We start from the raw sequence: 27,769 nt of genomic DNA, 5'->3' as shown, positions 1-27,769 counted from the left end.
TGGAGCACAGAGGTTGGTGGAGAGATGACGCTGGAGAGGTTCCCAGGGTAGCTCAAACATGCAGGAGTTTTCTAAGTCACCTTACAACTTTTAGTTTTTAGCTTAAAAACAATGGGAAGCTAATGGAGGGGTTTAAGGCACAGAATTTTGGGAAAAATGAGTGCGTGAGGAATGCCATCATATTTTGAATTTGTAAAAGATCAGTCAGGCTTCTGTGGCCAAAAGAAATGCACATAAGAGCATGGATCTTTGTGTTCTAACTATGAGAATGGAGGAATTTAGACAAGATCTCAAGTATTCAATAAATTCCACTGATTAATTGTCCTAGTTTACTGTCACTCTGTCAGGGAAAGGTGAAATAAATGGCTTGAAGAAGACAGATGAATTGGCATCTGATATCTTTGTTTCTATTTTTAAATTTAAATTATTTGTACTCTATTAAAGCTATACATCAAGATGATATCCAAATTCTCTAACTTTAAGAATACATTGGGGGCTTCCCTGGTGGCGCAGTGGTTGAGAATCTGCCTGCCAATGCAGGGGACACGGGTTCGAGCCCTGGTCTGGGAGGATCCCACGTGCCGCGGAGCGACTGGGCCCGTGAGCCACAACTACTGAGCCTGCGCGTCTGGAGCCTGTACTCCGCAACAAGAGAGGCCGCGATAGTGAGAGGCCCGTGCACCGCGATGAAGAGTGGCCCCCGCTTGCCGCAACTAGAGAAAGCCCTCGCACAGAAACGAAGACCCAACACAGCCATAAATAAATAAAAAAAATAAATAAATTAAAAAAAAAAAAAAGAATACATTGGGGTTTCCCTGGTGGCACAGTGGTTAAGAATCCGCCTGACAATGCAGGGGACACGGGTTCGAGCCCTGGTCCGGGAAGATTCCACATGCCGCGGAGCAACTAAGCCCGTGCGCCACAACTACTGAGCCTGTGCTCTAGAGCCCGCGAGCCACAACTACTGAGCCCATGTGCTACAACTACTGAAGCCAGCGCGCCTAGAGCCCGTGCTCTGCAGCAAGAGAAGCCACCGCGATGAGAAGCCCGTGCACCGAAGAGTAGCCCCCGCTCGCCGCAACTAGAGAAAAGCCCACGCGCAGCAACGAAGACCCAATGCAGTCAAAAATTAAAAAAAAAATACATTGATAACCACCTGCTAGGAAAATGTGGTACAGGTATAAGGCATGGCATCTAATGCGAAGTCAACATGTATTTTTTCCCTTTAAAGAGCTGTACAAATACATTAAATTATACCAAACTGTAAAAAGTGACAAAATGACCACAGAAATAGGGTCTGGGATCGAGATAGAAATATGCTGGTAGATGTCTGAGAAAAGTTTAGGGAATTACAAAAGAAATTAATAAATAAATACCAATTTGATTAAAGTGATCTATTCTTATACTTCTGGTAGATAAAATAAGAGTGAATGAATTATTCTGGGTTTTTTTTCTCCCAAAAGTCTGATGATAATAAGCCCATGGAAACAGTACCTCTTTCCTTTATCTTCTGAAATTTTAAATTATAAAGAAGTAGTGGGGCTTCCCTGGTGGCGCAGTGGTTAAGAATCCGCCTGCCAATGCAGGGGACACGGGTTCAAGCCCTGGTCTGGGAAGATCCCACATGCCGCGGAGCAGCTAAGCCCGTGAGCCACGATTACTGAGCCTGCGCGTCTGGAGCCTGTGCTCCGCAACAAGAGAGGCCGCGATAGCGAGAGGCCGGCGCACTGCGATGAAGAGTGGCCCCCACTTGCCACAACTAGAGAAAGCCCTCGCACAGAAACGAAGACCCAACACAGACATAAATAAATAAATAAATAAAATTTAAAAGAAATAAGCAAAACACTCTCTCTATAAATTTGATCTTAAAAAAAAAAAAAAAAGAAGTAGTTACTTCAGCAGTTAAGGTCATGAAGACTTTTAAAAAGTCATCTTTAGGCTGGTGCTCAGGTATGTGATGGGTGATGTCAGATACCAGTGGTGCTGGGATATCCTTTGAGATAACCCTCTGGAGCGTAGTTTGGCATTCTGAATTTTGAGGATTAACAAAATTCACAACTTTTGATGCAATGGTTTTACTTGAGAGAATTCATCTTAATAAAATATAAGAAAATGCGTGTGTAGGGATGTTGACTACAGAATTTTGGTGGGGGGCAAAATTTGAAAATAACCAAAATGTTAAGGGATTGCTTGTGAATTATGGCACTTCCTTATAAGGATAAGAGTGAGGTCATTGAAATGATATTTTGGAAGCTAATGACAGGGAAAATGCTCTCCATTTAATGTAAATGGAGAAAAGGATGACAAGTTGTATCTATAGCATAATTCCTGATCTGGTAATACTGAAATGTGAATAACACTCACCTGTGAGTGATGGAATGTGCCTTTCTTTTCCTTTTTTAAAAAATAAGTATTAATTCTGAATTAGGCTTTCAAAAGTAACACAACAACAAAAAAAGATGTTGGAGAAAGTTATTCAAATACTCTAATATTAAAAATCTTCTGTGTCTGTCTGAGGTCTTTAGTTGGGATAACTCTAAATGATCGGATGGGCCACTTAAAGGTATTTTTGTCTCGCGTTCTACTTTAAAATTAGAGGTCGTTTCTAGAGGGGAACAGCATCTTTACCCCTCCCTTGCTTGCTGGCTGCATAACCCAGTACCCAGGCTCTGGGCTGCCAACCTGCGCGACTGTCACTCGGAGACACTCACCTGGCCTCTGCATGGTTAGCCACACCTCTTGGATTCACCTGGTCCAGCAGCCACTGCCTTCTCGCAGCTTCTTTCCTCCTACAGCGCCCTTGGAGCAGGTTGTTTCTGAGGGTCCTGAGGAAGAGTTTTGTATTTTCTTTTGCTGACATCTGCTGGAATAGCCAACAGAACAAAGGGCGTCAGATCAGTCTTAAAGTGGTCTTCTTTCCTTACTTGGGTGGATTGGCCACCCTGGAAGTTTCTGAAATTATTTCACTTACCGTTATGTCCACAGAAAAATCATCTTACTTCCTTACTACCTGAATTTCTTCACATCCTCTCTCTATACACATACATATAGTATATGTTTCCAAATTAAATACCCCCCAACTTCTGCAAACACTCCTCTTCCTTAGAGCAACTCAGGAATGGGGAATTTTAAAGCTAGAAGAAGGTACGAAAGAGGACTAAGCCTGTGGTTACTAATTTGGAGGATTCCTCTGAGAATTTATTTCCAGAAAAATCCTCATACATTTAATCTTGTATAAAATATCAGTGGATTCTCAGACCACCTAAAGTCCACCCCACATGTAAGGCGAGAGGAAACAAAACAACGAGACCTTTAATTAAAAGTATTCAACCCTTGAAATCTAAAGTGTAATAACAAAATGACCACATGGTGTCAGTCTAATATCGATAAGCCCTATTTCTCCCCAGACTTTTAGAAACAAGAGGATCATAGGCCAATAATCTGAGGATCTGGGTTAATAAAATTTAGTAAAGCAATATCCACTGAAAATTAGTTGGCAAGATTGAGGCACTTGACTTTTGTGGACCATTCATGGTAAAGAGAGAATGAGGGGAAAACTGTCCTCAGTAAAGGTAATTAATCAATATTTTTCACTATTGTGAAATTTGAGGATGAGGCCATCTGCATGGAGAAACTGATTCATACTCAGTGATGAAAAGAGAGTGTTCTTTCTGGAAAAAATGAAATGCTCTCTGCTTTAAAATTATCCTATTTCTCTTTCTTCTTAGCAAGAGCTGAATTCTCTTGCTGAGTATTATAATTTTCTTTAAAAAAATTTTGAAAGTCAGCTATGAAGTCTTAGTTTTACACTTTTCCAGTCAAAACTGAGATAGAAATCTTTCTCTTTTGTTTTTCCTAAGGAAAAAATTACTTGAATTTTAGTGCTCAGGAAAAGACATGTTAAAAAAGAAAATTCCCGAAATGTACTAGCAACTAGAGGCCTTGATGCAGCATTTTACCAAACCAGGGCTTTTTCTTTTTAATCTGTATCCATTTCCAATGCCTCTCCCCTCTTACTGCGCAGATATTTTCTAGTACACAGTAGGAGTCAATGGCTTCAGATTAGACTCTGGCCTTTTCTTATCCCCAAAAGGTTTACTAAAATCTACAGTGTAAAGAAAGTACATGTATATTGAGAGATATTTAAGGTTGAGTTTGCCACTTCCTTAGTCTTAAATATTATATGTGTGAAAGGAGCAGAACCTGTGATTTTCTAGGAGGAAAAGTTTTTTAATTGCTGTAGCTTTCACTGATAAGATTCATGAATAGTTTGGTACATGGCATTAGATGTTACCTGGATGCAGTTCTCAATCACAGGATGAGACTTCTGGTGGGACTTGCTCTGAAGACCAGATAAGAAACACACCTGACAGATGTCAAAGTTGAGACACTTCAGACAGCGGTATCTGCCAATTAAAATGGAAGTGTGACTTACATCACTACTAGTAGGTGAGCAAAGAAAGTACTATTCAGGTGGAGAATGAGCATCCTGAAATATACAGGAGGTGTCTGAGCTATCGAGTGAGTATAAAGTTGTCTTCTTTTGTTGGCATTTTTATAACATGACATTAAATTAATATAGTTTTGTCAACAAACTATCATATAGAAGCCTGATTCATCCTCTCTACCCTGCCCCCCAAATACCAAGTGTCTTTTATATGCAGGGTATTATGTGCTACAACCTTTAGGATAGACCCTTAAGTCTGCAGCCACATTTGTGTAGCTGCATAGTTCATTCAGGTAATTTGAATTTAATTGCCAACTTAAAGAAAACTGGGAGATTTCCAAAAAGTTTGAATTCTAGCTTCTCTGGAAAATGTGTGAGATATGGTGATATTGGACCTGCATTCTTGTGTGGTGTTGGGGAAAATAAAACCATAGATGAAGAATCTAAAATAAATGTGTCATTTATCAGAAATCTGTATGTAGGAAAGGATATTGTGGAAAAGAGGGAGTTCCTCACCAGCCAAGACTGAGTGACCACCACACCCAAGTTTCTTAACACATCAGTGTTGCAGACTTTCTGTTATGGACAGTTACAATCTTAAATCTCCTGTGATCAGAAGGGCAGGCGGAAATCTTGAGACACTCTGGTAGGGAAGGGTGTCTCTGGACACTCAGGGAACATGTTGTGATATTGGGGAGGGCTGGTGAGACCTCAGTCATGAATTAGTAACTTTTAAGGATGAGTGGGATCATATTGTTTGTCTGCAAAATATCAGGGATCTATACTTTTTTTCCTGCTATTTTAACTCCCTTCTTCAACTACAGAGGATGCAGCATAAAGTCGGGTCTTCCCCATCAATGGCAGCAATGGGCGAGGGCAAGGGGGTAGCTACACCTTTAAGACAGTCTCTCCCCAGACAACCGCCCTCATTTATACTACTTGCCTTGCCCCCAATAGCATTTGAGTTTTCAACCCCGGTCTTCAAAGCTATAAAACTTAAACTATGACAAGATTCCTATGCTCTTCAAATTTCATATCTGGCTGCAAAGACATGATATGGAAGCTTGAGGTACTAACTAGCAAAATTAGGTACTGTGTGATGAAGTGCCGAGTAAGAGGCATGGAAAATACATGCTGTAGGAGAGATGGGGGAGATCCCTGGGAGCTGGTATGGTCTGATAAATGTTTCTGGAAGAGCTGAGACTCATGCTAGGCAAAGAATGCTGGGTGGGAGATTAAAGTAGAGGAAATCCCAGGTAGAAGGAAGAGGAGGAGTAAGGTAATGCAGACTGGGGTGAAGAAGAAGGGTTTAGAGCTTTTCAGACCTATCAGACCTACAGGTAACTGTGGAGAATGGAGGAATAAAAACTTGCAACGTTCCTGAGGCCAGATGGCAGAAGGGCTTGTGACCAAAGTCATTGGAAGGCAGAGCAGGAGGATGGAAATTCCATGAGACCAGCTCTCACGGTCCTTGTTCACTGCCGTCCCCGACACCTCGTCCCAGGGTAGGATATTAATACAGAGTGTTGAAGGGCTATCACAGTAGCAAACAGTTTTGAGCCCTTACTATGTAGCAGGCAGTGGACATGCATTGACATAGTTAATCCCCATGAAAGTTCTTTAAGGCAAGGCATTCTTATTATTATCCTCATTTGAAGAAACTGATTCAAAGAGAGTTTAAGCAATTGCACAAAGTTACACAACTACGTCGTAAGTGGTAGCATTAGGCTTTGAGCCCAGGGATACCATCTAAATGGAGAGCCAGCTATTTTAACCCCTGTTAATAGACCACCATGTCAGGAGACTTGCGTTTGAGTCACATGCCACTGTTACCAGGTGACCTTGAAATGGAAACTTAAGCTCATTGTTTTGAAGATACCTGGAACAGCGCAGGTTTTCAAAGAACATCAGTTGAATGAAATTAAATGAATGACAGTTTCTTCAATGAAGAAAATGGGGCTAGTAAACCCTGTCCTCTCGGCCTTGCAAAGGTTTTACAAAGCTTTGAAAATTATTCAGCATGCGTAACTGGGGAGACATGAAGTCTATAACATAAAGTATTTTTTATAAAGATGATTTGATGAGCCACCTGTACTGGCTGCTTTATTTAGCATTACTGTATGGTTACAGTTGACTCGTTAGGACAATACACTGACCCTAATCTTGGCTTAGTTCCTCCATGCTCTGAAACTACCGACAGGTGTGTGAGAAAGGGTGCAGTGTGGATAATGAGATTGGTCTGTTGTTGATGCCTTTACTCATAGAGAACCAACTTTTTTCCCCTAATTTCATTTCAAACTTACATGGCTATTACAGAGCATAAATGTGACACATTCTGCTAAAATTGAACACTTGGCTTAGGAACAAGCTCTGGTCTTTGTAGCTTCTCTTACTTTAGGAGGTCAAGTCTTTGCCCTCTTTCCTGCTATACCTCCAGATCTGCAAACACTTCTGCTCTAAAATGTCTTTATGAATCTCACTGAAACTAAAAACCTTGAGGCTATTGCTGGAGTTTTCTGAGAGCCAAAAACACAGGTTTAAGGTTAGAACTGTAATACATTCAAGCAATTTCTAATAGACTCAGAAGGTTACAGCTAAAAGAAGCCTGTCATCATTTGACCCACCTCTCCTTCTCTTGCTTACAAAGAAACCGAGGTCTGGAAAGGTTAAAGGCCACGCCCAGGTCACACAGCTGTCTGCATATATGAGAACTGTACATTGCCTTAGATTTCTAGGAGGAAGGATGGGTCACACAGCGGCATTTCTAAGCGGAAGTTTAATCTCACTCTCAATAGATAGGGACATAATCTAAAACTTAAAGTATGGCACTTCTAGCCCTCTGCCTTTGTTTTTGTTTTTTTGGTTTTTTTTTTTGAGTGACCTGAGCAAGTCATTCAAATTCTGTGAGACTCCTTTATAAAATAAAAATAATACATGCTTTATGTTATACATAATGCTTTTGAAAAAATATTTCAACGTAAAAGTTGTATCTTATATAACTGCAAAGTGAATTCTGTACCTAACCCAGTGCAGGATGCAAAGTTACTGCTTAAATAATACTTGTTTATTGAGTAAGTCAGTATGATATACATATAACATGGAAAATCATATTCATGTTTGTCCACTGTCCAATAAAAAAAGGTTTATTTTTCATTGTAGCATGCAGATTTCTTTGGTTTGGCTTACTTGGCTTCCAACAGTTGGGGCCATTTGTATGTTTTATTGTTTCAACTTGAGTTACTTGTGAAGAGTTTGCCATGAGTGACGTTTCACTGTGTCCTCAGAATTCTCGGCAAATCCAATTCATTTTCTCAGCAAAATTAAAACCTGATTTCCAGTTTCTTAGTGGACCCAACAGACCTATTTTATATCAGACCTATTTTATATCACTCCTCCTGCCCCTCCTGGGCACCCCCTTTTTTTACCTGTTTTGAGCTCCCAAATTGCCCCAGCTCTTCAATCCTACCACATCTCCAGCCCCTGTTACACACATGTTCGTCCACCACGGTGGTCCCCCTGCCTGGCCTACACCTGCACGCTTCCTTCTCTTCTCCTCATCTTTAATAATAACTCGGATTTCACTTCTTTATTGTTTTATTGACAAGAGAACTACAACACCCTTTCCCTAATATGGGATTTTGACTGTCATCCTCAAAGCTGTGGAAAGGTCTGAATCTCCAATGTCCAAACCTAGCTTTCAAATCTGCCTTTTCCTCGAGGCCAGAGAAGCTCTGGCGTGAGCTGCTCCCACAAAGCCTCATCATTCCTTTGGGTTCAAGTAATGTTCTCAGTTGTCTGCACAAGGCGGCAGCAGTGCATCACGGTTGCAAAGCAGGCACTCTGGATTCGGTCGGTAGCCTCTGCCACTTGCTAACCATGTGAGCTTAAGGTTAAGTTATTTAGTGTCTCTGCAAATTAGGCATAACAATACCACATGTATACAGAGTTGTAACAGGCTTTACATGAAATGATCCATGTGAACTACACAACCTTTGTTCAACATTTAACAAATGTAACAAGGTCCTACTATATAGCACAAAGAACTATAGTCAATATCCTGTGATAAACCGTAATGGAAAAGAACATGAAAAAGAATATATATATGTTTAACTGAACCACTTTGCTGCACAGCAGAAATTAACACAACTTTGTAAATCAACTATACTTCAATAAAACTTTTAAAAAAGCAAAGAATGTAAACTATTGTTATTGTTATTATTATGGATGGTTCCAAAGTATTTAACAGCATTTTTTGGTAACAAAAGACAAAAAAATTTCCCCTTAAGGAACAAAAATATCTAGCAGTCAGAGTATGTGTCCATAGAACTTAATATTCCGTTAATTATAGAAGGTAAAATAAAATTTATTATAAGCAGGATCACTCATACAGGAAATTATTGACCCCCCAAAATCAACTGAGTTCTAGATGTGTGAGAAGGACCACAAAAAGAATCTGGAGAGATGCAGCTCCAACTCCAGACCCATTTGGAGAGTGACGGTCCGTGTAATAGTGATGAATGACTCTACCTCAGTCCTGTGATGGGGAAGTTCCTGCAGATTCTACATCGAACAGGGTGAGTGACCATTTCAGGGGCTGACAGTCGGTAGCAGGTCGGGAGCCACAGGAGGATGGGAGGCTCAGATTGTAACCAAGATAGGAATTTCTCTTCTTTAATTGCTGAGCTCAACACCTGAAAAACAATGGCACACTCGGATGTGTTTCTATGCGGAACTTTGGTCTCTTGTAGAGATGAAAATGTATTTTCATCTTCTCTTCTGGCTCTGTTTCTGTCGGCTCTACTTAAGAAGTTTATCGCGTGCAAAGTCGGGGCAAGTCTACCTCTAAATTAGGTTCTCTAGGATGCGGTGTAGAGTAGTAGGTCTGTGATTTAAATGGGTCAGCAGTGGTGTCTGCCCCCCAGGTCTGAGGGACATGTGAATGGCACTCACCCCTTGGAAACAGCTGCGTGTAGCACTCTCCACAGAGCACAGAGCTCGACTTTCCCCCATGGCAGTCGGGATCTACAAGAGGCAAGAAACCCCACGTCAGCGATCAAGAAATGGAGAAATAGGTGGCCACCAGTCACTCCTGAGCGGTGGCGCTTACGGTCATAGCGCCACAAGTATCTGGTGTCTGAGATTGGATGGGCTGTCTCAGTCTAGGCAAACAGGACATGTGTGGGTTTTGTGCAGTGTATGAATAGAGATAATGAATGAACAAGTGGGAAGAAGTGGAGCTGGGAGGAGGAGGAAGTGAGAAGAAAGTCTGGCAGTGGGGGAAACACAGGGAGGGCTTGCATTGTTTCTTTTCTTTTGACCCCAGTCAAATATTTAATCTTTCTTTGCCCTTGTGCAGCTATGAATTACAAGTAACAACGATACTGTATTAAAGTTCAGGGCAGTTTTAAGGAAACCTTTTCAAACACTTTCACATCGTCTCATTTTAACAAATCCCAATTTCTGAGGTAGGGCACTCATTATCCTTGTTTAAAGCAAGGAGTAATTGAGATCTGATATTTTGTCCAAGGTAAAACAAGCAAGCAAACAAACAAACAAATGCAAGTTAGCTGCAGAATTGAGCTCTCACTCTAAGACTCCTTACTCTGTTGAGGGGTTCTCCCAAAGCTTCGTCACACCCAGACCTGATGTGTATTCCAATGGCTTGATTTACACCACCTCACTCAATGGTTTCCATCTTTCAATCAGTCACATTAAGGAGTTTAACTAAGGGACTAAGAACCCCTTGTGACTGCCGAGATGGCCAGGGACTTGGCCCTGACATTATCTATATGCACAGATACATGTACCTGTCACCTCCATTTATGCCCATTTGGTTGTGGGTCCCAGTTTCACATCTGATGTCTTCTACAGCACAGTCTGTCAGCAGGCTTTGCTCCCAAGCTCAGAAGTAATTTCAAACACCCCCCTGCTGAGTCCATCAACTCGAATAAACATTCTTCTAATCAGGAAAGTGGCACTTAGAGCCACTTTGCTGACAATTAGCCAGACAGAAGTCAACAAACATTTGCGTAATCGTGACAAGATGGCTTGTACTTTAAATTGATAATAACCCCATCACCAGCTGAACTAAGTACTATGCGTTATTTGGCTTGTGTCTGAAAAAATAACTCACTAAACATACTTTGGCCTGAGAGTGCTGATGAGCTAACTGGAGCATTTATTTGGATGGCGTCCTTGAGCCCTGAGAAAGGGGTTTAGCCTCATTTGGAAAATAAGGAATGTGGATCAGATAGGACCCACTTGTCAGCTCTGTGATTCTGACACCAGTCAAAAGAAAACTCACTTGTGTAGTGGGTTCTAACCTACATTTTTGGCTTTTAAGTGTGTGCACAAAGATTTTGTGGATTAATTGCCCATTTGACTAATTTCTTGCAGGTGTTCTAAGGAAGGATGCAGTGTGGCTGGATAGCTTGCCAGCACAGGCAGAACACCACTTGAAATGATAATTATGATTCTTGGGGGAGGGGTTGGGATCACACGGTGGGGCCTGGCATTTTCTATGGGAACCCATCTCAGTGGTCTTAATGGAAGTCAATAGGATGATAATTTGCTATGCAAATCTCCACCTTCCTAACAGCTTTCTCAGGAGCCTACTAATGCATTGGGGGGCAGACAGCGCTGCAGGAGCTGCCATTTCGGCAGCTCATTGACATCAGTTGAGCCTGAAACAAGGGCAGATTTTTAGGGCCTCTTGGATGGGGAGCCAGCCTGGGGCCAGCTGTAGTAGTGAGGAAGCAGCACAGGATTTCAGGAGGAGGAAAACGCCCTTCCGTCCATCTTCTTTCATTACATCCACCTCAACACCTTAATATAACAAGCCTGATTGCACAAATGGATGGACAGATTTTCCCAGTCTCCCTGGCTCCCTGCAGCTTAAGTCCTAAGATGTTGGGATTATTGGGGAAGTAGCTCCTTAAGATATGCCTGGAGTCAGCAGAAAACAGGGCCCATGTGCTGCTGCAACCACCAGAACAGCTCTTAAATAACTACATATGATGTTTGAACCTTAGGAATTAAAAAAAAAAATCATTGCTCCACTTAAAAAATATGAACATCTTACATATTATTTGGAATTTACAGAATACATTAAATACTAATTATTACAATCAATATGAACATAAACTATTACTATTAAGGCCAAATCAAAGCAAAGGTAATTTTGGACAGGGTTTTCTAAATCATATTCCCTGTCTGATAATCTCTTTCCTTACCCACTCCCACCTGTATCATAATTATCCCCAGTTCAGAATCCTCGGTTCTGAAGGGTACCAGAATATGTCACCCCCAAATATGAGCCCTTGGCATATGTATTATTTTGAACTAAAGGCCATTGAGAACCAGTAGATGCAGAAAAAGCTCTAAAAACAGGGCACAGGTTTTCCTTTTGTAAATTTACATTTATAAAGGAAATTTCTTTTTACCAATAGTGTCTCCCCCTCCCTATCAGAAAGAGGAGGACTCTTAACAACACTTATTAATGGAGAAATCACAGACTTAAATCGGCATAACAGACCTTACTAAACAACACTTGTTCACCATCTATTTCCCGTCACCTTCTCATAACTTGCCTCCCCCCACCCAGAAGCCCAGAGCCCCCTTTCCTTTGTTTACTGTAAAATAATTTACAAGCCTGAGTTCCATCCACCTCTTTGAGTTACTCATCATTGGGTGTTCCTATGTGTATGCACTATACACATTAATAAACTTTGGTTTGTTTTTCTCTTGTTAATTCTGTCTTTTGCCAGTCCAATTTATAGGGCCCCAGTCACAGAACTTAAGATGGGTCAAGGAAAAAGAACTTTTTTTCTCCCCTACAGTCCAGACCCAGGGGAAAAATGACAGAAAATTACTATGGCTTCACTGTGAGGAAAACCTAGTTTGGGGATTTTACAGGGGCTTGAAGAAGAATAGACGCATCCTTGAAATAGGGGTAAAAGATACGGAGGGACAGTGACCGCTCTACACAAGATAATCCATAGCCTGCTTAACCCATTTGCAGAAGATCTTGCTTGGTTACATGATTTTACATCATTTTAATATTTAAGAAACATATTTACTTTAAGGATGTTAAATTCCCTTGCCTAGTATGGATAAAAACAACACTACATTTGCACATTCTTAAAGAATAGGAAATGATGGAAAGCAACTATTTGAGTATTCGGGGTTGCATTTCATCTATGTTTCCATTAAGCCCCGTTGAAGGCTTTAGTATCAAGAACTTTTCAAGCCATAAAGATAAAGAGATAAAATTCTTGCCCTTGAGAAGCAGCCTAGTGGAAAAGCATATATCTAGGACATAATTGCAACAAAATTTGACCAGTGCTATAACAAAGTTATGTACAAGAGTTAAAGAAGCTTTCAGTGAGGAGGTGACTAATATTTGAGTGATCTTGAAAGACAAACAGTATTTGTCAAGTGAAAGGAGAGCCAGTGGTGTTGCAGACAGATTGCACCTGCACAAGTCAGGCATGGAGAACTTGGTGCATGTCAGGTACAGTAACAATTTTGATATGGAAGAGTGACAATGATGGAAGGAAAAATTAAACACTGTGGAATACGCAAAAGAAACCACTGCATATCGTTTCAATGGGGATTATCTGAACCTGTAGAGATATGCATCACTGTCTTTGACTAAGCTATTTTATAATTTTGTAGACATTAACGTTAACTTGTAGACAACTGATCACAATGCAAATAATTCTTATCTATAGACATGCAAATAAATTCTGTCCTGGTTGAGGGACAACCCTCCCCTTCAGCCCAAAGTCAGTCTTGGGTCCACCTGCAAATTCGTTGTAAAATTCTTAATCTATCAGCTTGTCTGTTCTTTGGTTATTTCTTTCAACTAGTTGTAACTTACTGGAGCCCTCTTTTAATTGACAAATTAAATAAAATTTTGAATACATGTTCATTTTATATTTGTATAAGTATCATGATTTACCTCTTTCTGAAAAGAGAAGGATTGAGTCAAATCATGAAAGCTTTGCCTGTGAGGCTAAGGAGTTCAGGTTTTATTCTATCACAGAATATGGCCAACGAAGAATTTTAGGCATTTACATTTACATTTTGGAAGAGTCACTAGCTGCTGTGTGGAGGAAGAGTTGCAGAGAGGAGAGGCTTGAGTTGGGCAAAGCAGTTAGGAAGCAATTGCAGTAGATCAGTCTATATTCAGATAATACCAGTGGCTAAAGAGGAGAGAGGTTGCATGGAGAACTATATTAAGGTAGAATTGACACTGTAAAAATCAGATCCTTTAATAATAAATGTGACTAATATAACTGGAACAAATTTAGAATTCTTAAGTATTAGAGATTTACCTGTTGTAGATCTGTTAGTAGGTTTCTCAAAATCCTTCGAGTCATGCGTGCCCCAGAATCATAACGTCCCCTGTTATTTTCTGCATAGAGCTGAAAAAGAGCTAGACACATAAGGGGGGAAAGAAATCTTTAAACTGAATACTTGCTATATATCTTTGAAGAATATGTGCTTTGAATTCTAAACAGTTTATCTGTGGGTATAAAGGTGAAAGTTATAATTCTTGGTTATTTGCTTGCTATTTTGAAGGCTTCCCAAACTAAATAATTTGATAACTAATGAAGATCCATTCACATTTCAACTTTTTGATAATTTAGCACATCAATGACAAAGACCACAAGGTTGGTAAATGGTGATGTGAGCAGAGTCTGTCTTTAAAGGAATAATAACTACTGGTGTCTGAATAATCCCTATACAAATAAATATCAAGGATAACCAAATTATGAATAGTTAGAAAGCATAGATCAACATCTTGAAAAATTCTAGGTCTTGCTGAGTACTTGCCGAACCAGAGCAGTGTGGCGGGGATACAGGTGTGAGTGAAGAAGATAACGTGTTGGAGAGATTTGGTGGTCACTGCACTTCAGACATTCAAAACTCCTACATATGTTACCTCTGTATTTTGTAAGAGGACTATCCCCTGAGAGGGCAATCAGGGCAGCAGCTGCAGGTCCAAGCTTGAGAAAACCCGTTCCCGAGCTGCATGGCAACAAAACAGAGATAAGAATGGGAAAGGCAGGGTTATTCTTGGTAAAGTGGTTTATAAAAACCATGACTATGAATGGACATTTCTTTCTTTCTTTTTTTTTTGGCTGCACTGTGCAGCATGTGGGATCTTAGTTCCCCAACCAGGGATGGAACCTGTGCCCCCTGCAGCGGTAGCTCAGAGTCTTAACCACTGGACCGCCAGGGAAGTCCCTGAATGGACATTTCTGACACCGTGTTACAAGTTCACGCTTTTCATGGTCAGTTTTCCTATATCTAGAATTTGACAGAACTAAGAATTGCATGAAAATATTTCATCCTTCATTTATTCATTCATTCATGTGTTCAGCAAATGTTTACTGGGTGCTTCCTCTGTACTAAGCAGTGTCCTAGGCACTGGAGACCCAGGCGTCTTCCTGGGTCCTCCTGGACCAGGCAGTCTCACTTCCTTTAGGGCTCACATGCTGGGAAACCAAACAACAGAGACAAGGGCCAAAAGGAAGGCAGAAGGAGCAAACCTTTATATTAAAAAAAATCCACCCATTCTCAGGCCCTCACTTAGAGCCTCATTACACTGTGCCCACTGGCTGTGCAGTTTCCAAACCTACAAAATACAATGTATCAAAGGCAGGAGGATTGTTAGAGGCAGGCATTGATACAAGAAAGGACAGCCAAAATCACAATGCTTAAGGAGACTGAAATCATGAAAAAATAACTTGAGAACATGCTTATATATTATTTGTACAACAAAAAAAATAAATAATAAACTAGTAAGGAATTTGCCAAGTGGTTAAACTGTGCTTGCCTTTGGGAGGCAGGCTTTGGGGTGATATTTCTTCTTCACTCTTTTCTGCACTTTCCACATGTTTTATATTTACTGTGAGCTTTTAAAAGTCCATTCTACAGGATGAAGGCTACTGGGTCAAGATCACGTAGGATAAACACAACTGAAGTGGGACAAAAAAGTGGTAAACACACACACAAACACACACACCCAATACCACTGACTTAAAGCATGCATAATCAAGCCTTTGACAGGGTATAAACTGTTTTATGTGTGCCTCTCCAAGTCATATGTTGAAATCCTAACCCCCAATGTGATGGTATTTAGTGATGGGGTTTGGGAAGATGATTAGGTCACAAAGGTGGAACTCTTATGAATTGGATTGCTATTACTACAAAAGAGACCCCAGAGAGCGCCCTCGCCCCTTTCACCATGTGAGGACACAGCCAAAAGATGGCCCTCTATGTACCAGGAAGTGGGTTCTCACCAGACCCATCTGTCTGCCGGTGCCTTGACCCTAGACTTCCCAGCCTCCAGAACTGTGAGAAATAAATGTTTGTTAAGTCACCCAGTCTACGGTAGTTTGGTATAGCAGCCCAGACTAAGACAATAGGTTAGCCATTTATGCACAGGTTATTCAACTTTATCTCACAAACAGAAACTGACAACTGGTTATAAAGGAATAAGCAAAGACATATACTACCGGGGACTCAAGAGAAAAGTGTAATTTATATGTATACATAGATGCATAATTGCCCTAGCAAAAGGTGTGCGTGCTTCTCTAGAGTGGAAATGAGTCTGTATGAAAATGTGGATTTTCCCCCTTTTTGCTGTCCATGAGTCATTCATATTAGTGAGGTTGATAAGCATGTACTTCTTTGTTCCCCTCCTGAATAATACATTTGAGGAAAACAAACAAACAAAGAAGCCTTCTTAGATATCAAACCTTGAACAAATATTAGACAATCCCAACTGGTCAATGACCAGAGGCAACTAAACACCCCCTGTGAGGTCACAGCATGGTCCCCTCAGCCTCACCTGTCATACATTGTTGTGAGAAGGCTCAGAGTGAGTTCCGAAGCTCTGGGGTGCACCTGTCCTGGTTTTTCCACCCTGACTCTCTGAAACAGCTCCTGCAGAGCCTGAAAAAGCTGCTGCACAGAGACAGCACTTTCTCTTGCCTCCCAGAGACTCTGACGTAGTAGGACATGCTGAATCAGAGAACTGCCAATCAAGTCCACTGCAGGAAGCAAAGGAAACACTGCATCACTTCTGATCTGAACAAAAGGCTTCAAAAAAATAAACATCATCTAGCCTTTAATGAAGACTGTTTTTTATGGCAGCTGTTTTTTTAAGGGAATTACGTATGGCCACTATTTGGATACATCTCTCTTGTGTATAATTCAGGCGTTCCTATTCTAACAGTCGATTTGATTTTGCAAAAGTGCATCTGTTTGTAAAGCATAGTTAGAACATTATTCCCAGTATAACCTCTAGGATGTGGCTTTATAAAAGGAAATTAAATGGGAAAGAAGTGAGAAACTTGAAAATAGCTTTCCGAGGAAGTTAGGACACTGGTGAAAAGTTGGGAAAAACATTTTTATGCTGTTTATTAAGTGGATTGAGAAAATTCATCTTTCATGTTCAAATATCATTTTTTCTTGTCTGCAGCCTAGCTCGAGAAGGAATATTGTGTATAAAAATGCAAATGCATTACTTAAAAAACTCAGTGATCTTTATAAAAGAGCAGTTGCTGAATTAGACTCCTTAGGTCTCACCCTTGCTTTAGTAATGTTTATTTTTTTGATCTTGGTCTCATCAGTATTATTATCCAGAAAGGCACTTAATAAAACCAAAGTTGCTTACAAAAAATAATGGTTTATTTCTTACATGTTTTTTTTTATCACCTTCTCCTAAAAATGTTACAAGGCAATAAATATAAGGAAGAATGAAACAGAGCTGACCCCATGGTTTCTTGCAGATGGAGGATGACAGACAAAATGAATAAACACCCACTTGTGCCATCTGAGAGATGGGGACGTCAGTGGCACCAAGAGCTGCTGGCATTTAAAATGCTTCAGCCTGTGAAGTGATAAAACCCTGCACTTCTGTCTACTTCGTAAATCAACCTCACATACAACAAATCTAGCACGTATAATAAACATTTTTATTTGTTCTCTGATACTGCTTTTAAAGGGAGAGTCTAAGAAAGTGAGGGGGTATGTTTTGGGATGAGACTGTGATAAAAACGTGGCTGCATGTGGTAGAGACTGAAAACTCTTTCATCGTTATTCAGTCACAAAACCTATCACCTCGGCCTGGCGTGCTGTACACAGGATGCTATGGCTTCTGCTGAGAATTCTGTATTACAGCAAAACAGATAATAGTGGTGTCCATTAATCTCACCACCAGATTTGTGCAGGAACGCTCTCCGGCTCTCCAGATCCTGCTGCCTGGAGCTCACGATATGTTTATCTCGGTGTTAGGGACTTTTGTTTCCCCAATTTTTGTTTGGTTATCTGTTATACGTAGAACTTTCCAACTTCTGATTTCGTATACTGTTACTATTTCCCATGCATATTATTTATATTCACTGTTTCTGATGCCAGGCGTAATAAAAAATCCCGAAAGGTACACCCTCAAATTACACTGTTTGTACACATCCAGTCTCATATGAACAATGATGGAGGCTCATGTGAGCATTGGCTGCTAACTTTCTTTAATAGGAGACATTCTCCAGGAAAATAGCATGATTCAGGGTAAATTTTTAGTGAGCATCTTCTGCCTTTTGTTGATTTCTGGAGTAATATAAGTAATTTGTCTATATCAGTGATTTAAAAAAAAATTTTTTTTTAAGCCAAGAATCCCTTCTTCAAAGGACACTTTCACAGAAATGCAATATGGAAGATAGAGAAAAACAGAGTTGTTCTGGTAGAGGAGATAGCCTTTTGGGTTTTCTCTACTTGCCTATTCTTCCTTTTCCCACCTTGCTGGCCCTTTTGGGTTTTCTCGACTTGCCTCTACTTCCTTTTCCCACCTCGCTGGCCCTTTCTTACCCTACTTCACACCCATGTCCACTTTGTGAAACACATTTTGAAAACCACTGGTCTACCTAACTTATTAGGCAGAGGAAAAATATTTTAAAAATTTCAACCTTTAGGAAAAATGACATATGTGTGTGTGTGTGTATATATATATAATACAATTTATATATATATATATATAAAACACAACTTTTTTAGGTCTGCTGTAATAAATGTCATAAATTACACAAAGTGATTTTAAAAAAATGCAGTACAGAACTTATTAGAAATCAATAACTTCAGATATGCTGAATGCCTGTCGTTTTTCACAGCCAGGACCCAAGTCAGTTCATTTTGGAGAATTTTTACAACATAAAAATTTTTACTGTATTTTACCTAGATAACAGTATAGGAAAAGAAACCATGGCATTCAATCAGATAAAATTTAATGCAAAAGAGTAGTTCTCATGAAATTCTCAAGCGATTTTTAAACTTTATGGCCTGAGGATTATTCATCTGAACTTACTTTTGCAGGTTCAGAAAGAGACGGGGGTACAACTTAAAAAGGCAAGTCTTAAGTAGTAGAAGGAATTTAGAAATTTTTACATTTGAATCTACAAGTTATATTAAACTAACTTATTTTGTGATTTTATTTTGCGTCAATATTGGTATCCTGAAAAGGGAATAAACAAACAAAAAATTTGCAGAAACCAAGTAGGAACAATCTTTTAAAGAATTAAAATCCTCATCCATGAATTATTGTCTATTGTCAGTCAGCGAAGCTACATGTGGGTGGAACACACAGGTGTATCTTCCACACTCCATCTTCCCTGTTACAAGTAGGGTAGATGCACAGGTCCAACCTTCCAGATCCAGCAGTCACTCACATGGGGGAAGTTTTTGGTTTTCTATGACTTTTACATTACACATCAGGGTCAGATTATTTCAAGTGTTTCAAGAGAACCTGTACTTACATTGGCACAAGGTTTGCACTGATCGTAATTTGAAGGCTGTTCTATAAATGGAATTCTCAATACTATTAAGAGCATCTGTAAAGAAAACATGAAATATCATAGATAAAGGACTGTCTCATTAGATAAATCCCATATCCTAGAAGGAAATCCTAGAGAGCATGTAGCCCTACTTTATTTTGCAGGTGAGGAAATCAAAGTCTAGAGCTCTCTTTCCTACCTGGGAACAAATAATAATGGACTACACTATCCTAGGCTGCAGGTGACCATAGAGAGCCTCCTCTGAGCCCACCAAACTAAGGAATCCCCCAGTGAGGAGGGCTTCTCCATGAAGTTGTCCACTTTTTATATAAAAATGAAATAGCCTATGAAACAATAAGACAAAAAACTATCTGTAGAATATAAATTCAGTTTGTTAATATATTCTAGTCATATGTACACACATATTTATGCATCTATGAAAATGACTAACCATCCACTCATTTAGCAGATTTTTATTGAGCTCTTACTATATGGCCCTGGCATGAGTCCAGGCTCTTGAAATATAGCAACTAACAAAACAGATAAAAATTCTTGCCCCGTGGAGTTTAATTTCTAATGTCATTCGTCAGATTGTTAACAGGGGATATCTTTGAGTGCTCGAATTCTTAGTTATTTTCTTCCTACTTGTCAATATTACCTAAATTTTCTATAAAGAGCACATGTTATTTTTATAATCAGAAAAGAATTATTAATATACTTTCTTTTACCCACCACCAACATCACTACATCAGTGGCTAGCATTTCTGAGCACTTACCAGGCACTGAGTATGTATTCACCCTTTTCACAGTGTGGAGGAGAAGAGAAAGCTCTGGAGCCATATCTAGGTAATAGAAAATGTATATGTAATATACAAATGCCCTGTACATTTGTATATGTAATAGAAAATGTATATGTAATAGAAAATAGAAATGATCAAAACATATGAAAAAAAAGTTGAAAGACTAATTACTACAGAAGACTTTTTGACGAGGAAAAGCAGTCATCAAAGATAAACAACCATAAGCAGAGATAGTTTTGCAGGCAAATTCCTTTAAACTTTCAAGGGATAGGGGAATCCCTGTTACTCGACTCTTCTAAAAATGGACTTGAGGATATGGGGAGGGGGAAGGGTAAGCTATGACAAAGTGAGAGAGTGGCATGGACATATATACACTACCAAACGTAAAATAGATAGCTAGTGGGAAGCAGCCGCATAACACAGGGAGACCAGCTCGGTGTTTTGTGACCACCTAGAGGGGTGGGATAGGGAGGGTGGGAGGGAGGGAGACACAAGAGGGAAGAGATATGGGAACATATGTATATGTATAACTGATTCACTTTGTTATAAAGCAGAAACTAACACACCATTGTAAAGCAATTATACTCCAATAAAGATGTTAAAAAAAATAAATTAAAAAAAATTAAAAAAAAAAAAAACTGGAAAAAACTCAGAAAACTTCCCAATTTATTTTAGGAGGCTAACATAACTGTAATACCAACATTTGATACAGTTTTATTGAAAATATTGTTATTACTGAGAGAAACTAGTTAAATTCTGATTTGAGCCTTTGAAGGAAATTGGTCTAATTGGCCAAGGAAAATTGTCCAATATGGGACGGTTTCAGCATCAACTCAAAAGTCTAAAGTTTGAAGTCTCATCTAAATACCATCTAAATCAGATATATAAAAAATAAACATATCTTATTTAAGATGAAAGCAAAGATAAAACATAATATATTAGCAAACATTTTCAAGAACACATTAAAGAATTATGTTCCATGATATGGAAAGATTTATTTCAGGAATTTAAAATTTGTTCAACAATTAATATTTTTTTTTTTTTTTTTTTAATCTTTTTCTTTTTATTTATTTATTTATTTATTTATTTTTTATTTATTTATGGCTGTGTTGGGTCTTCGTTTCTGTGCGAGGGCTTTCTCTAGTTGTGGCAAGTGGGGACCACTCTTCATCGCGGTGCGCAGGCCTCTCACTATCGCAGCCTCTCTTGTTGCGGAGCACAGGCTCCAGACGCGCAGGCTCAGTAATTGTGGCTCACGGGCCTAGTTGCTCCGCGGCATGTGGGATCTTCCCAGACCAGGGCTCGAACCCGTGTCCCCTGCATTGGCAGGCAGATTCTCAACCACCGCGCCACCAGGGAAGCCCAACAATTAATATATTAAGAGAAGGAAAAAAGTTACTGAACCAGTGGATTCTCAACATACATTGGTAAAATTCATCAGCCATTCTGATTTTTTAAAAACTGGTACATGATCTAGGAAGAGAGGAAACATCCTTAAAATGTCAGAAATAAAAGGCAAATTTCATATAAAAGTGAGATAGACAAAAGACATCCCTGTTAGAGTCAGGAAAAAATCACCCCCATCCCCCTTTTCACCACTGTGATCCAACTCTAGTCTGAAGCAGAGAAATAAAATACAGGGCATCAGGACCACCCCTGTCCCCTCCACACTGTGCCAGATAGGGTGGAATCTCCTTGATAGACCTTGAAGGATAGCCCTCCAGGATGTCAGTATGAGTCCATTGGAGCTGGCATATAATAATAGAATTGGAACTGATTTGCTGTCCCTGTTTTGGAATTCTAATCTACAAAAACAAATAAAAATAAGAGTTATAAATTTTAGGAAGGAAGAGATGTACAGATGTTCTGATTGCCTCTCTATCCAGATAATTCATGAGGATCATCTGCAAGTTGGCTGGATTTAGGACAATTGTATGAGAATCAATAACTTCCCTTTATATCAGTGGTTTTCAAACTTTACTCGCATCAGATTGCAGAGCTTACCCCCACAGTCTGGGTCGGGGGGTCTGGGTATTGCATTTCTAATCCCAGGCGATGCTCATGTTTTCAGTCCAGGAAATATACTTTGAGTACCACCACTTTATACCAAGAATAATCAGTTAGAACAGGTAATTTTTAACATCTAAAAAATGCCTAAAGTAAACAAAACAATGTGTAAGACCTTATAAAACTTTATTGAAAGACATTAAAGATAATATGAATAAATGGAGAGATCTATTTCCTCCATTCCTGGATATTCCTGGATTAGGAATGTTCAATAACATAAGGATATGAATTCTACCCTATAAATTTAAAGCAATTCCAACCCAAATTCCAACTACCATTTTGAACTTGACAAAACAATATAAAATTAATCTGTAAGAATAAATGCAATGTGTGCTTATTTCAGGAACAGATAGAGTAATGGAACAGGACAAAATCAGAAACTGACCTATGTATACATAGGGTTTTTGTTTTTTTATTAACATCTTTATTGGAGTATAATTTCTTTACAATGGTGTGTTAGTTTCTGCTTTATAACAAAGTGAATCAGTTATACATATACATATGTTCCCATATCTCTTCCCTCTTGCATCTCCCTCCCTCCCACCCTCCCTCTCCCACCCCTCTAGGTGGTCACAAAGCACCGAGCTGATCTCCCTGTGCTATGCGGTTGCTTCCCACTAGCTATCTATTTTACATTTGGTAGTGTATATATGCCTTACATAGGGTTTTAGCATATGATAAAGATGATGTTTTAACTCAGTGAGAATCAATAACTTCCTTTTATATCGGTGGTTTATATCAATGAGGAAATTATAGATTATTTAATAAATAGTGTTGGGGCCATTGGATGGATAACTATTTAGAAAAATATAATATAGGTACTTTAGTTCAGATCATAAACAAAAATAACACCAGGATGTATTACAGAGTTAAACATGAATTCTTAAAACTCTAAGACAATTAAAAGAAAAATTTTTTGGCAATCTTGAGGTTGAAAGATATTTTAAAGCATGATTATAAGCCCAAATCCATGGCAATGTGTCTATAACTTAGTATGGTCCTATTTTTGTAAATGATAAAAACTAATAGAAAAAAAGAACACAATAAACACAGTAGGAAAGGTTATATATCAGACCTCTAACTGTTTATCTGGGGACAGGAGTACATTATGGGCATTATGGGAGGGGTTTAATTTTTTACTTTCTATAACATGATAGCGATCTGAATGGTACTGGGGAGAGAAAATTGGGGGGAGATAAGAGGCACAATTTTCTAGTGAAATTGACAGGGATTGGTGGCTAATTGGACGTGGGAGGGAGACCAAGTGTAGGAAATAATGGGGGAGGATAAAGTTTGTGCATAGAGGTGGAATGGGAATTCATTTTCAACATCTGAGTTTGAGGTTTCTGTAAGACATCTGAATGGAGATGTCCAATAGGCAGTTGAAACTACCTCCCAGACACTTGGGAGTCCAGGATTCTGGAACTGGGACTTGTCCCCAGAGACTTGGGCTTGGAGTACAGGGAGTTGGAGGGAATGGTCCTTGGACAGCAAATCCTGGAGCTAAGGTGACCTGAGAGAATAGGCAGACATATTGGTCAAGGTTTCTTTCTGAGAAGGCTTGTGGATCAAGCAGAGTCCAGGTGAAAGGGAACAGGTCAGAAACTGGGAATGCCGGACTAGAGCCAGAGGGTTCCACATGGTGATGAAAAGGAGAAGCTTAAAGAGATTTCCCAGCATGGAGGGAGTAGCCATGAGAAATTTTTAGAGTATTGCTGTCCAACAGGAGAAATACAGTATGATTCAAATATGTCACCTTAAATTTCTAGCAGCTACATTTTAAAAAGTAAGAAGAAACAGGTGAAATTAATTTTAATGATGTATTTCATTTTATCTATCAGAATATTATTTAACATGTAACCAACATAAAAATTATTAATAAAACATTTTCTGTTCTTATTGTCTTCAAAACTCAGTATATTTTTTACACTTGCAGCACATCTCAATTTGGACTAGCCATATTTCAAGTGCTCCATAGCCACATGTGGCTAGTGGCTACCAGACTGAGAGCTCAGTTTTAAAGAATACTGGCTGGGAGGGGGAGCTGTTCAGGGTGTTGAACAGGACTCAATTTTTGATTCTGTTTCTGGGGGTCAGGGTTGCCATTTAGGATGGGATAGAGATTTAGGAGTCATTAGTGTTGACTGTGGGCAAAACCATGTCCACCTACTAGGTTGCCTAAGAAGAGTGCTTTAAGTGAAGAGAAAATTAGGCTAAGTAACAGTGCGCCTGAGAAACATAATCATTTAAGTACCAGAGGAGAAAGAGAAACCTAAGAAGAAGAAGAAGAAGGGAAAGCCAAAGAAACCAGGAGACAGCAATGGTACAAAGGCCAAGGAAGGTGAGTTTCAGAAAGTAGAGACAAGCCAATACTTCAGTATCTGGAAGCCACAAGGAGATCAACTATGTGCTAAAAATTAGTCTCTGTTTTTGATTAACTTGACTATTAAAGGCTTCATAAGAGCACTTTTACGGGGATATGGGGGCCGAAATCAAATTACACAGGATTGATCAATGAATGTAAGGTAAAGAAAAAAACATAAAAGCAGACAACTCTTTCAAGATCCTTAATCTGAAGGGAAGACAAGAGGGCCATCGCTAGAAAAGCACACAAAATCAAAACTGATTTTCAAAGGCAGGAGAGATTCCAAAATGTACATATGGGTCATGGAGGAGGGGTCAGGAGAGAGGATGAGGTTGAGGGTCCAGGAAGTAGGGTTCCAGGAGGTACTTGATATAGCAAAGTCTGTCTCAGAGGACAACATGTTCCCGTAGCCACCCAACATCCATTCACCTTTCTTCTGGTGAACCTGATCTTGGTCCATGAAATTCCCCTGATCTTGGTCCATGAAATTCTAGTTGGGTTCATTCCAATGCTCCTATTTCCATGGAGGACACGTGGCCCAGGCCTACCCGACCAATGAGAGCATCATTGCCCTCCCCAGATGTGGACTCATAACCAAAGTCAGGCAAAGAATATACCAATGAAATTTGGATCAAGGACTCTTTGTTCAAGTTATCAGGGAAGAAGACTTATTTTTTCCTGTTGGACTTGAAATTGGAATCATAGATGGGAGCAGCAGTTACTCTCCTGTCGGGATGTGTAGCTTGAGCATGAAACCAACACACGAAGGAGAGTAGAGACGAACTTGGAGATGGAGAGAAACCACGTCCTACTGACATTGTCTGGGCTCAGAGCAAGCTAGTCCTCCCTAGGGTAATTAATTATATAAGGTAATAAAGCCACTTTGAGCCGAGTTCTCTCTTACAAGTAACTGAAATGTAGCTAACTGATACAATCTCTGAGGTAGAGGCAATGGATGGGGTAAGATGTACAGGTGAAGGAATTAGCTTTGGCAAGAAGCCCCTGAGAGGACTTCCCCTCATTCCCTGAGAGGAAGAATAAAAGGATATGATGGTGGGTGTGGGGAAAGAAGGCATGTCTGAGGGTGTCTGTTTTCTTTATGAAGTTGGGGACAAGTTCACTCAGAATTAGGGAGAGATGGTAGAGCAGAAAGCTTGAGGAATGGTAAAGATATGGTATTGTTACAGCAGGCAGTGAGAGAGGAAACCAGTCACACACTTTGGAAAGAACTGCCAAGCAACGTTGCATCTCTAACATTTCTTATGATAACAAATTTCAATTAAATAGACTTTATACCCACAATGCTCACTTGGAAGCAAGGTTTCACATGCAAACAAGCTTTGAGCCCAGGACTTACTTGTATTTATTATGCTGAAGGGAAGATGCCTTGAGGAAAATAAAGCTATTTTCAAATTTATTGTCAGCTGATTACCATAAAACTTAGGCAATTGGGAGTAAATGGTTTGTGTGCTGGAGAAGTGTTTGTGACTAGAAACACAGCAGGCTCTTTAGCCTTTGCTAAGCAGGCCCTAAACAAAACAAAACAAGGGATTGATGGGGGGATTTCATTGATTCAAACATATGTGGCAGGATAATTTATGGTGATATTAATTTCTGACTTGTTCTTGCAGCAGTGGGAGAATTTAAAGAATGAAAAGGCAATGTTTCCATGTCCATTTCTGTGTGTGTTCCAAGGTCTAAGCTCTCTTTACTCCTTTGGGAGACTTACCACCTTTTAAGGGGTCAGTGTTTCAGGGGCCACCCTGAAGTCAACCCACTCAGGCTTTAGTATGAAAGGCCCATCAAAGAATGCCATCCATGGAAATGGGAGAGTTGGGATCAACACTACTAGAATTTCATGGCCTAAAATCAGGGGGAAGTTGTTCTTCCAAAGCAGGTGCACTGGTTCAGCAGAAGAAACGCGACCAGATGCTGGATGGCCAGAAGAGCAGGTTCCCTCTGAGAGGGGCTTTGCTGTGGCAAATATCACCTGGATCCCTCACTGCCTGCACCGCAACTTCATCCTCTGTCCCGGCCGCTCCTCCCTGACCCATATACATACAGACATTCTGGAATCTCAGTTGCCTTTGAAAACCAATCTTGATTTTAGTGTTGTTCTAGCTATGACTCTCTTTTCCCTAGAGCGGGAGAGACGCTGATACCTGGACAGGAAAGTGGGAGATGCCTAACTGGGGTTCAAGTTTGCGGGCTGATTCCGGGGCTTCCCTTACTAGCAGTTCCCCGGGGGGAGGGAATGGCTGCGTTGTGTAACTAGGGAGACCGGACACTAGGCTTGGCAAGGATTTCTGTGTCCAGTCTTGACAAGGAGTCCCATGTCTTCAAGTGGACTCCAAAGCCAAAGGCAAAGAGCAGAGTGAGTGGCGGCCACGATGCTACTTCGGACCGGATACTCTGAGCACTTCAGACCAGATGTTCAGGAAAAAGCTGAAATGGTTTCTGTCTGTCTCAGGACGGCTGCTTCCCAAACTTAACTTAGTCTAAATTTCATACCAAGTGACAGTGACTAGCTTTTGGTTTGGAAAAGGCTGTTTCTTGCCCTTGAGTGTCGTGGCGTGAAGTCCTGGCTATTCCACATGTGGGTATTGAGTGCCAGGCACTAAGCTAAGCCACTCAGGGTGTTACAAGGGCTGAACCAGGTCAGACCCACCCTTGAGACCTTAGAGCATACCCCTGGCCTCTCCCTAAATATACCTTGATCCAATGATCGATATATGATCATGAGTCAAAGACACCTACCTTAGGGGAATGTGGGCTGTGCCTGAAAGTGTCATTAAACAAGACAGCTTATTTTAAAACCCTCTATATTTTGTTATTCTTTTTTGAACAGGTATAACCATATCAGAGACCTACAGTTCACTCTCTTTTGTTGTTTACTATTTCCTTATGTTTTAAAAATGCTTAGTTTTCAGATAAGAGTCCAGTGTTAGAGTAGGGGAAAAGTCATACCTCTGCCCTAAGTCTGGAGAAGGAGAGCACATGGAGAGTAGCCACAAGAGTGTGGAAGTGATTTACAAAAATGTAATGCCCAACATTGTTTTTCCTTCTGGAAACTGGCCAATTTTTGCGCCCTGGTTCCTCTCAGATGCACCAAATGAACACAGAATCAGCAAGCTAGGGAGTCTGCAGGTTCCCAGATGCTGCTGTTGGTGGAAGAGTGATTCTATGGCTGCTCTACCATCTGGCCCATCACACTCCTGTCAAGTTATGTTTTGCAGTGTCATCTGATGAA

General features: G+C 40.0%; 1 protein-coding gene and 1 long non-coding RNA gene across 2 annotated transcripts in view; both read right to left on the bottom strand.

The window, feature by feature from the left end:
- DYTN (dystrotelin) overlaps positions 1-21,116 on the bottom strand; it is a 45,410-nt gene extending 24,294 nt beyond the window's left edge. The window contains exons 1-8 of the mRNA XM_082396758.1: positions 19,270-21,116; positions 16,311-16,512; positions 14,397-14,482; positions 13,786-13,886; positions 9,398-9,469; positions 8,975-9,138; positions 4,295-4,406; positions 2,712-2,860 (exon numbers count right to left, since the gene is read on the bottom strand). Coding sequence (XP_082252884.1) covers positions 2,712-2,860; positions 4,295-4,406; positions 8,975-9,138; positions 9,398-9,469; positions 13,786-13,886; positions 14,397-14,482; positions 16,311-16,512; positions 19,270-19,369 — 986 coding nt within the window. The 5' untranslated portion in view covers positions 19,370-21,116. The remainder of the gene's footprint in view (positions 1-2,711; positions 2,861-4,294; positions 4,407-8,974; positions 9,139-9,397; positions 9,470-13,785; positions 13,887-14,396; positions 14,483-16,310; positions 16,513-19,269) is intronic.
- LOC309631140 overlaps positions 1-21,447 on the bottom strand; it is a 283,441-nt gene extending 261,994 nt beyond the window's left edge. Inside the window, exon 1 of the long non-coding RNA XR_014246091.1 lies at positions 21,249-21,447. This is a non-coding gene — a long non-coding RNA (uncharacterized lncRNA). The remainder of the gene's footprint in view (positions 1-21,248) is intronic.
- Between the last annotated feature and the right edge of the window lie 6,322 nt (positions 21,448-27,769).

Source organism: Balaenoptera borealis (genome assembly GCF_965194805.1).
Source record: "Balaenoptera borealis genome assembly, chromosome: 6".
NCBI classification, from domain to species: domain Eukaryota; kingdom Metazoa; phylum Chordata; class Mammalia; order Artiodactyla; family Balaenopteridae; genus Balaenoptera; species Balaenoptera borealis.
Note: the sequence above shows the minus strand (reverse complement) of the source record. Positions and strands in the feature narration are given on the sequence as shown.